Here is an 11,469-nt window from a genome sequence, read left to right as displayed (position 1 = left end):
CAGAAGATTTCATAAACAGAGTTAAAGCTTAATGTGAAACTAAGTCCAGAGTGAGATGAGCTAATAAAGGAGAACATTAATGTAAAATATGGGACCATAATACTGAATTCATTGCTTTGCATAGTTAGCTGTACCCTCTTGTGAAAAATACTCTTCAGATTGTCAAGATTTACTCGATGTGGGTTGCAGGTATCTCTACCTTGTATCTGTGTGTCTTTGGTAGCAATGGTTACTGTAGTAGGTGCTTAAGATCATGTGGTAAGTGAGCAACCATGTCACTATACATCTTCTCTCTAAATTATGACTGTTTTCAACCTTGTTAATAGTTCTTATATTTGAGAAAGATTAACCAGCAGTACAGATCTATGTTTCATCTAAATTCTATGTGCTGCACAGAGAGTGCATGGAAAACCAAGCTGGTAAAATCAGCTAAAGCTAAAAATCGGCCAGAAATACAGTTGCAATCGATTTCTCTCTTTCCTTTTGACTTGTGGATACTGTCTTTAGTTCATGATTGACCATTTAAAAAAGGTGTTACTCAGAATGGCACTCCAGCTAGAGCAGAGCCCCATTTTGCGGTTGATTTACTAAATTTGAAATGCCAAGTGCTATTCCATATTCCTTGTTTATTTCCAGGTGGGTTTTCAAGCAACTGTATGACAAAGGACTGGTGTATAGAGGTGTTAAGGTAATGCCTTTCTCAACTGCCTGCAACACCCCGCTGTCAAACTTTGAGTCCCATCAGAATTACAAGGTAAGTTGGTATATGTGTACATTATATGTTGCAATCAGATTTCTCTATTGTCTTCGGTTTGGATTTGGGAAGCTTTAGTGTTTTTTGCTTGGTGGTACATAAGCATATTATTACACTCCAAACTGATAGTAAAAATTTAGGTAAATGAGTTAGTTTTTATTATATTTTGCTGTATTTGTTTGGATTACTTGATCTAAGCTGCCTTCTCCGTTACTACTTACAGATATTTAAAGAACATACTTTGTTTTAGTCTGGTAAATTACTCTCACTTCCTCTCTGGGCTCTCAAGATCAGTATTGCACTGTGTTGTGTTTTTATGGTAAATAGAGCAGAACTGTAGCAGTCGCTATCTGTGCAGATCTGAAAAGGGAAAGGTCCTTGGCAGAGTTGAAATCTTCTGTGAGGGGTTTAATAAGCATTGTCAAGGACTATGTTTGGTTGTAGAGCAGTAGGATAATAGCTCTTCTAAGAATCATTAATTTAGATTGAGAAATTCCAGGAAATGTTTTACCTAATATAATGCATGGTATACTATGTTTTATGAGATGTTCCTTTAAAAATGAATGACTAGATATAGTAGGTGTAGCTTCTCATTTGCTACAAACTTATGTTCACATACATAAAGGCAGAACTTGTGTCTCAGTTTTCCAAATTTCATGTTGGTTTGTTGACAGAGGTTTTCTAGCCTTTCCAATCCCTACCCAGGCCTCAGTGTCCTTATATCGTAAATCTTTTACTTGTGCTAGTTCTCTGCTGTAACAACACAAATTGTACATCTGGTCTTTTTTTACATCTTGCCTAAAAAAGACCAATTTGCTGGCCAAAAATAATGCTTTAGAAACAAATGTTTAAATAGACTTGGAGTACAATGCAGTCCACCGATACTAGAGCTTTCAGTATTGCTGAGGGGTATTTGACTGTACTGAAGAATAAAGGTTTTGTGACTTAAGGAAGTGAGACCTGCAAAGACATCTCGATATTTGTGACTGTCTGACAACTGAAATAATTTGTTTGCTCATACTTATTAACTGACATGTCACATACACTCAGATTAATAAGCTATCTTTAGAACAAAGACTGTTTTGGGGTGGTTTTTGCATATGTGTGTGTGTGCTCCTTTTCCATAGAGCAAAGCTCTTCTCGAGTCTTAATGAAGTATTTAGATGCTATTTCTTGTTCTAGAACTAGTGGGGGCTAGGGGGGGTGCTGCTCTGCCACTTCATGCAAAAATTATCTTTTTTTGTCTACTAGAGGTGGTATTTTGAAGATTGAAGTGTTGAGGGTCTGTAAGCTGACATGATCTATTCTTGGTGAAACCGGTCATATCTGGGTGTAAGGCAGCTGTTATCTTTCTTGCTGTTGAAAGCAGGCTTTGGGTTCTGTTTATTGATCCTGTGAGAATCGCGACACAGATCATGAGAAATAGGACACAAGAAGCATGTTTAGAAGCTGAGTTAGGTGTCTGATGTACACTTCAGTAAACTGTGTCAGCAGCTTGTGTTACATTTAACTGAAGAAGTGTTGTCTTCAGATGAAAGCAGGCATAATTTTGTCAACAGATAAAACATAACACAATGCCATTACTTGGCAGCCTGGATGTTATTTTTTGTTTTTATGGCTTACCAGTTGTTTTTTATCTACCTGGTCAACTTAGTGTTTCAGAAAACGAAGTGAATAGCCTGCAGTGTTGTTTAACAATTGGTGGAGACAGAACTGTAGTGGTAGCTCAATCTTTGCTTGGTAATGAGCATGGCTTGAGAGTTATGTAATATTTATGTTTTACTGTTGACTGCACCAGATGTTCACAGAAATTTCCCTCTGGAGCAGCCCTTAGCTCAGACATAAATAGCTGCCTGTCCCGTGATGCCATTAACTGTTCCATGATGCTGGATGGAAACCAGAGGGCCTTGTGCTAGATATGATGAGGTGATAAGACCTATTCATGTGTTTAGGGTACGCGCACATAGCACCCATTTTTGTTTGGCATTTAAAATTAGTAGTGAAAATTTTGCATTTGCAAGATTAGCCTTGCTTTTTCAATCTGCGTTTCGTAACATGTGAAATGTGAAGTGGCTGAATAGGATTGTACTTGTCTGAAAGAAAAACTTGTTTTCAGGGGATTCTTTTGACTCATTTGAAGGCTAGGTTTTATCAAGTGGCTGACAAAGGTCTCCTTCTCCGAGGTTTGTTTTTTTTTTAACTCTTAAATATTCACATACTCTTGTTTTTAAGTACCCCAAACTATTTTTTCCCTTTTTAACAACAACTTTTTAGTAAGAGATTGCATCTTTTTAAGTGATGGCTATTCTTCCCACTCCCTGACTCTAGAGAAAAAGGTGGGAAAGGGCTTTCTGTAGCAGTGTCTGAGAAACTGCTGATTTTCTTGACAGTTGAGATTGATTATAAACTTTTAAAATGGCATTATAAGAGGTACCTGAGGGAACTGGCACTCAGCTCTCTTTGGTGTTTTGGCAGGTAATTCCCAAAAATCTCACTGCTAATCTGAATTTTTAACCCTGTGGCCTTGTTGGACTGACAATTTGCACTGGTATAATGGAGGAACATTGTGACTGGTGTTCTCTTCAAACTTTCTTATGCTACCACTTCACCTTCTACCACTGCAGTGATGAACTAGGCAGGTTGCAAGATAGGTTTTAACAGATGGCAATAACAGTTACTACTTTTTAGACTTGTATTTTCTCACTAATACATGCAGTAAACCTTTCTTTTCCCACCTCCCCCCTTTTTCTCCCCTTTGACTTTATCTTGTTTTTAAGGATGTTCATGATCCTTCAGTGACTGTGAGCTTCCCACTGGATGAAGATGCAAGTGTTTCTCTTGTTGCTTGGACCACTACTCCTTGGACCTTGCCTAGTAATTTGGCCCTTTGTGTTAATCCAGAATCACAATATGTAAAATTGAGAGGCAAGTATTAACTGAAGGTGACATATAATGAACACTTCTTTCTTCAGACCTTGTGAATATGTACTTATATTTTGTATGTCAGACTGTTTTATGCTAAATTTGTAGCACTTTGCTGGGGTTTGATCAGTGTGATTTTGAAGCGCGAGATTTACCTCCTATGTGGCTGATGATTTCCGATTGCTGTGCTCTTTTTATTTTATATGCATTGTGAGGACTGTTCCCTAAGAAATATTGACGGATGAAATAAAGAACAAGAACAAATGTTTTATCTGTCTTCTTAAAGTCACACTGTATTGGAGAGACAGGGAAGTGTGACTGGGTGTCCCCAGCTGTTTTTCTTCCCCACTTTCTTGGGGCTCAGACTCATGAACAAGTTACTGCTGTATGACAGCTAAATTGCGGTATCTGAATGTCTCTGTACTCTTAACCCATAACAGACCCAAGATGTCACATGCTGGTCTCAACATGACCAAAGCGTGGTTTTTAGCACAAATGTAAGGCAAGGTATATACTGTGGTTTCCAATGTAAGGGTACATTTGACCAAATGTCTTGGCTTACTCATTGACCAGTTGGTTGTGCCTGGCTAAACAAGTTGTACTATAAGGTAATCTCTTTCATGAGAGCACCTGGCATTTAGGAATTGTATGCAACAGACCATGTAGGGTGCCAAAACAATATAGGCTGTTGCTTTTCTCATTACTGCTTTAAGTAGTTTTCCAGAGTTTGCAGTTACTTTTTTTTTTTTCCCCAGTTGGCAATGTTGTATGTTATGATGCATCTTCCTTTTCACTTACGGAAAGAATTTATTTTATCGTTGAAATGCAGTTGTCTTATATCTTCATCTAGAACCCCCTTTTTTATTTTAAATTTAAATAAAATAGTAAGCAGGAATTTGGATGAAAGTACTTCTTGCAGTGCTGTTTTCAGGTTCTCCCAGAATGATCACCTTTTCTGGCTTTTCGGGTTATATTTAAAAAAAAAAAAAGTATATGGGGGAGAAGAGATATTCAAGTTAATGATGGCATTTAATCTGGAGTAAAAAAATGCCAAACGTATAATTTCCAGTTCCAACATAACCACATGAATCTAATGTGTGCCTAAGGTGATGTTAAACATGAAAAGTTGCAGAGGCCCTTACAGTGAACTCCATGTGTTTGGGTTTTCTTTGTTTAAAGAGAGAACTAAATATGTTTCGGTTTTCAAAGGTTTTGACATAAATTTGATCATCTAAAAAAAAGTTGAGTACTTCAGAAACAATACCTCCACCTACCTGAGATGCGGGGTTGTTGGGTTTGGATGTCTTTGGCCTACAGTCTGCTGGTGTGATAGTGACCCGGACTAAGTTGGTGAGGTAGTAGTCTGAATAAAATTTGTCATTGATGTTAAGAGATGAGGGTTGTTGGGGGTAGAAAATGAGGTTTCCTCCTTCATAATGTTTCACTCTGTATTTACTTCCTTTAAAAAGAAATCCGAGCATAAAATTGATTCGAATAGTAAATCTCAGAAAGGCAGCACAATGTGCAATCATTAGCCCTAATGTCAGCTTAATAATATTGATTTTATGTAGTAATTGGCCATCTTCCAGTTGTTTCCCTCTGTTTGTTACATATACTGAAACTTTTCAATTTCTTTTCTTTGGCACAGTGATAATAGACAAGGTAGGGTATTTCTGCCTCTTGAACAAAAAAACACACAGAAAAAATCAGTGGACTGTGTTTCATCCTGAGATTTCTGTTTAAATTTAACTTTTGAATAATGTTCATGAAGTGCCGTATGGGGAAGAAATAGCTAGTGGTTGATCAGCGGGGTTATTCTGGGCAGTTTTGTAGCTGATATGATGCCATCTTGCATAAACTGAAAAATTTCATAATGGTGCAAATGACAGTGTTAAATTGAGATTTATGTAACTTTTTTTTATTTTATATTCTAGATAATGCCACAGGAAAGATTTACATTTTGATGGAATCCAGGCTGATAGCACTGTACAAATCTGACAGTGAATATGAGATACTTGACAGGCAAGTACATAAATTATTACACACTTGTTAACTTCCAGTATTTTTATAGATCAGAAATTAAATGTTTCAAGAAGTTGGATTTTGCAGTTATCTAAAGATGGGTTTCCCTGCATATGTGTATATCTTGCAAAAATCTGTAAAAGAGATTGAAATTTACTAGAGCAAATTGGTCTTGTACATAAAGCTGCAAATAGAATAAAAGTTTCATTGTATTGCAGTGGGGGAAAAAAAAGGTTCCTTAGTCCTTCCTTTTCCTGTGTGTTTTCTAAGAAAGACATTACTTTAATCTAAAAGTCTCAAAAAAACCTGGGGATTGTCCAAATGCTGAACACTTTCTGAACACTGTGTAAATATTTAAAGGGAAATAGGCAAAGTAAAACCACTGTCTTTAGCAAGCAAATACTGCTTCTGTAGGATGATCTGCCTAAGTTATGTAGGTAGTGGCAGTTAATGCTTTCTGAGGACTGCTTATTCACCTTGATTCAGTGGAAAAATGTGAATTATGTGATAAGTTACACTGGATAGGGGATGCAGGTATTAAATTCTGTAGCTCTCAGGCAAAATAGGTAGCTTGGCTTCTCTTAAATCTTCTGTATAAAACATCAACCTGTTAAAGAGGTAAAATACAACAAATACTTATTTGCTCACTTTATTCAATCTTGTGCAGTGGGTAAAATGACCAAACCAACCAACCCAATGCACAAACAAACAAAACCAAACAAAAACCCACACAATGCAAAACCACAATAAAACACAAAAAAAAGACTAGAAAATTTTTTTGAGAATAACCACCCGTCACTGGCATCAGTTATTTTTATTTTTTTTGTACCAAGCAGTTGAAAGCTTTGCATGTAAAAAAAAAGAGGATACATCTTATTTCAGCTAAGCAATTACATGTAGTCATTGAAATAGGGGAATGTAGAGCTGGAATGTTTGCTTAAGATGTTGTCTACTCTGCCTCATATTGTGGCAGTTGAGTAATTCTTATTTTGTATTTCTGCATCGATTTTTCCACGCCCCCCCTGCCCCCCTGATGAATTCTCCTTATCTATCACTTACTCTGTAGCAATTAAAGTTGATACTTGGTTTATAAAGATGATTTTCAGTGCTTTCATTCTTCACTCTTCTTTTAGGCATTGGAACAGGCTCCCCAGGGAGGTGGTGGAGTCACCATCCCTGGAGGTGTTCAAAAAACGTTCAGATGCGGCGCTTCAAGACACGGTTTAGTGGGTTTAGCTGGCATGATGGCATCGGGTATATGTTTGGACTTGATGATCTTTGAGGTCTCTTCAAACCATAATGATTCTATGATTTTATGATTCAGGGTTGACAGAACTTGTGATCTCCAGAGTTTGGTTTTTTTTTCCTCCCTTCAGAGTCATCACTAAAACCACTGAAGAGTGTCAGTATTATGATAATCTCTGCCAGGATACCACTGAAAGTTTTCTTTCAGTCTGATACTGAATTAACAATAGCTGTTTTTCTCAAAGTGGTTGTGTGTCCGTGTAAACATAGAGTCACTTAGTTAAAATATTTGTCTGTGTCAGAATGATATGTCAAAGTGTCAAAAGTCCTACTAACATTAAGACTTAAATCTATCTGTTTGCTATCTAAGCTAGTTAGTCTGCCTAAAAAGAAGTAATTTGGCTTGGTGTGACTCATTCTTGACAAATTCATATTGTATGTTCCTTAGCACTTCACTTTTTAAAAACTGGTCAGTCACTTAAAGTTGAATCAGCTTGTTATGCTAGTCTGACTGGTTTTTAGGTCCATCAGTACTCCATTTCTTTTTTTGAAGTATAGGTGATGTGTTCCTTTCCAGTCTCTTGAAACCTCTTCAGAGTGTCTAAAAACTAAGCCTTCTACCAAAACTACCCTATTTTCTTAAATATTTTTGAAAGCATTTCCTTTGGACTTAAAAAAAAATAAGCAAGGTAGATGTATTAAACTTGTTGATTTGTTGTCGTTTGGTTCCACATTCTTCTTTTAATGCAATACTACAAATTTAATTTGCGTCTGCTTGCAGTTATTCTCTATCCAGGAATGCACTGAACACTTCAACCTTTTTTGCAGTGATGTTTTCATCAGTACTGTGAAGTTCCTGCTCTTTAAGACAATCATACACAGGTTGTCATTGCTTATATCCCTGGCTAGTTTTATTTCTAATTTCTAAAACCACACACCCTCCAGTCTTTTTTTTTTTTAACCTCTCTGTGCTAGCCATTTTTATTCTCCTTGCAGAGTGGTGTATTTTTCTTCTTTATGTATTAGTGTTACAGTCTTCTCAAGCTGATTTTTTTTTTTTGTCATGCTCCAATTTTTATGTTACGTAATAAATTAGTTCTCACAAATGTGAAATAAGAGGTAGCTGGTAATTGAATGGATCTTTTTAAGTTTTAGATTTAGGAGTATATAAGTTCATGAAAATGAACTTTCCCATTTCTACTATTAACTTTTTTCTTTCTTTAGCTCACTTTTAAGTTCTTAGGCAGTTAGGCCCTTGAGGGAGAAATTCATGACATTTGCTCTATACTAGCTGGCAAGCTAAGGCCAAGGTATGATTTTGTTGAAATTTTTCTGTATCTGAAGTCATCCGAACTTTCTGAGTGAGTACTTTTCACCCTCCCTCAAACCTGACTGTTCTCTACCTTTTCCTTCCAGATGCAAATGGTAGGTTTTTTGTGTGAGAGCAAATGGGAATACTTCTTTATTTCACTGATGAGATGGCTACCATCTTTATCAGAATACTTTCAGCTGCTTTGGCACAAATGGATTGGTCTTGCTATATTACCTCACTTTTGGCCATTGCGTGGCTTGTTTTATTTAGCAGTGGTAGGTATGAAATGATTGATGAGCGTTTTCCTCCCTTTGTGTTACATTTCAATTTCTTTGCATATTAAACATTTCATTTCTTTACACTGTTTTCCACTGTTGTCTCTTTTTTTGACTCTGTTATTGCTATAACTTAGGTCACAAGAATGTAGCACTATATCAATTTTCACCTTGAAGTTTGACTTTGATAAAGTATTTCACATCTCAGAAGAGAAAATTGTGAATGTGATCCAGAACCATTACCTCTCCCTGACTTGCGTTAAATAAGATTTTAACTATTTTAAAAGAAAAAAGCCAGTTCTAGTGCTTCACATCCTGTGTCTGCACATTCCCACATCTGTGTGGCTGAGCACTGGGATGCTTTTCTCTCATCTGATCTCGATTAAGCACCTCGAACATTCCTAAGGCTGTTCGTAATATAAAATATATAAACCATCCTTGAAGCTGTGGCTTAAAATAGAAGTCTCCCCTTTTCCTAGTGGATATTATGTATGCTGAGCTGAGGAGTCATGCTCTTTAACTTGACATTAAATACTGCTTGAGTTCTTTCTGTGCAATGGAACAGCTTTGAAGACTTCCCCACTTTGAAGTAGTCAAGTGTTTTATGGTTTAACCCTTTTTTTGGAAGATGTGGATCAAGAAGAATGTAGGTTTGTGACACATTCAGAGAGCTATCTCGTTTATTAGATGAAGTTGTGTTTTAACTAGACGTTTTCCTGAAATGGACGATTTAAGCAGTTTCAGGAGAGTTCTGAGCAGTGAATCCCAACCTAATCGCTGTCTTTGTCAACTATTGTCAGAAGTCTGAAGAGAGACAGATCTATAGGCTCTATCTCTGTCTGGCATTTCTTGTCTGGCTCACTTGGTTCCTCAGTCAGTCCTGTCTGTATTGGATCTTTCTCCGAGATGCCTGTGGAGAGTTCAGATTCCTCATTTTAGAATAAGGAATGAGGCATCCAATCTTAAATGCTCCAATACCCTGTATCATAATCTTCTGTGCATAGAACTTCTAAGTGGTTTGGATGAGTGCTTATTTAGTTCTATTGAACATGCTGAGCTATAGGGCTTTGTTGTTATGAATATTACATTGTTTTATCCAGAAGCTCGTTGCCCAGCTTTACTGGAAAGAGGTTGTTATTAATGCTTAATTCCTACATTAATTTATAATGATTGCTTGACTGAAAGACCATCAGGTACAAGCGTACGTGTTCACTGTTAGCAGAGAAGCATTAAGACATGTTATGGTTTTTGTCCAAGTCCAAATTGCCGAAGAGGTGTAGAAATGGGAAGCAAACTATTGAGAAAATACTTTTTTTCTTCACCTTATGAAGTCAAAATGTGTTAGGGATGAGGGGACAAAAAGGAAAAAATAGCATTCCTACCAGCTGACTAAGCAATTTTCAAGTTGTTAATTTGTGTTCATGTAAATCCTTCTCCTCAGGTTTCGTGGCATTGCTCTGAAAGGCAAGAAATATAAACCACTCTTTGAATATTTTATTCAGGTAAGACAAACAAGTTTGGTGTTTGATACAAGATACAAAGACAAAAATAAAACCCATTCTCAGTATTCCTTGTTTGTATTATAAAAATCTTGTGTCCTAATAACAAACCCCAGGTTGTATTAAAGTAGTTCAAAATCCTAGTGAAAGTTGAAAATCAGAAAGTTGACTTCTTTCTGTGTTTTTTCCCCTGTAAGTTTTAAATACACCCAGAGTAAGAATTCAGTGATAAATAGTAGTTCAATTTCAGATTGCAGAGAAACTTCCAATGCGCATTAATAAATAGGCAATATTCTCGCAACTTCTCATCTGGTGAGCTTCTGTTGTCTGCCTATTAAGTCCACAGATTTTGTATTTGCAAGAGAATGACTTTGACTGTAGAGAAGTCACAGACACGTAGTGTTTTTCATTCAAGAGTTAAAAGCCTTTACTAAAATAACTACTGATATATGCATGTCCTCCTGTGCAGCATTTAAGCACTGCGTAAGTCTAGCGTAGTTAATAGCACCACAGATGCTAATAGAATATGTAGCAATAAGAGAGGGAGTAAAGAATTTATATATTGAAAAAGACAATTCAGATTAAAAAGGTATTAAATTTTTTAAAGAGTTGAAGTGGATTATGGTACTGCTGGACAAGCACTTGTTAACTCATGTAAGGGATTTGGTCATTTGTGACTCCCATCTGTTCTGAAGCATGTGCTGAAGTCAGCAAAGGTGAGAAAACCTCTGTAGGGAGCAGGACCTGTTATTTCTAGAGAAAGGTCAAACACAGCTGAATCTGAAAAGTGGGACTGTAGGTGTAAAGGTTTGGAATGGATAAATTTTTGGAGACCTATCGTACTTCTAAGGAGCAGATGGGCATCTACTGTGGGGTTTTTTTTTTCTTTTTATGGATGTCTTATCTCAAAATACCTGTCTTCAGAACAAGCCAAACCTAATATTTTTTAACATACTTGGTTCAGCTGTGACTGCGGTATTTTTACTAGTTTTGTATTAAGGAATAGAAAATAGCTCTTTATTTTTCATTATTTACATGCTGAACACACTGAATGTTGTCAGATCTTTTCTTGGCAATTATTTTAGTTTTGGGTTTGGTGTGGGTTTTTTGTTTGTTTGGGTTTTTTTCAGCTTTGGTTTTTTATTTTGTTTTACTTGATACTTACTACCTTCTCATTCCCTGGAGGAAATAAAGAAAATACACGACTATAAGCAAACTCCTTTTTTTAAAATTAGAAGATACAATGGACATGCAGAAATGCAAGGAAGCTTCTGTGTGTAGAATCCCTGTAGCTTTCTTGGCTGTATCCTCACTTACAAGAGAGTATTGATCTGTAGTCTGTTAAGCACAGAACTGTGTGAAGATCTGTGGCTTGAAGAGTAATTGACTATGAGGCCTTCCAGAGAGGTCTTAGATTTAATCACATGTGACACTTTAAGT

General features: G+C 36.6%; 1 protein-coding gene across 1 annotated transcript in view; it reads left to right on the top strand.

Annotated features, from left to right (window-relative positions):
* Nucleotides 1-253: 253 nt before the first annotated feature.
* The window catches only part of IARS (isoleucyl-tRNA synthetase), an 89,446-nt gene continuing 78,230 nt past the window's right edge, over nt 254-11,469 (top strand). The window contains exons 1-5 of the mRNA XM_009709753.1: nt 254-258; nt 637-754; nt 3,532-3,679; nt 5,611-5,698; nt 9,972-10,032. Coding sequence (XP_009708055.1) covers nt 254-258; nt 637-754; nt 3,532-3,679; nt 5,611-5,698; nt 9,972-10,032 — 420 coding nt within the window. The remainder of the gene's footprint in view (nt 259-636; nt 755-3,531; nt 3,680-5,610; nt 5,699-9,971; nt 10,033-11,469) is intronic.

Source organism: Cariama cristata, unplaced genomic scaffold (genome assembly GCF_000690535.1).
Source record: "Cariama cristata isolate BGI_N322 unplaced genomic scaffold, ASM69053v1 scaffold3901, whole genome shotgun sequence".
NCBI classification, from domain to species: domain Eukaryota; kingdom Metazoa; phylum Chordata; class Aves; order Cariamiformes; family Cariamidae; genus Cariama; species Cariama cristata.
This window is presented reverse-complemented; position numbering and strand designations above follow the sequence as displayed.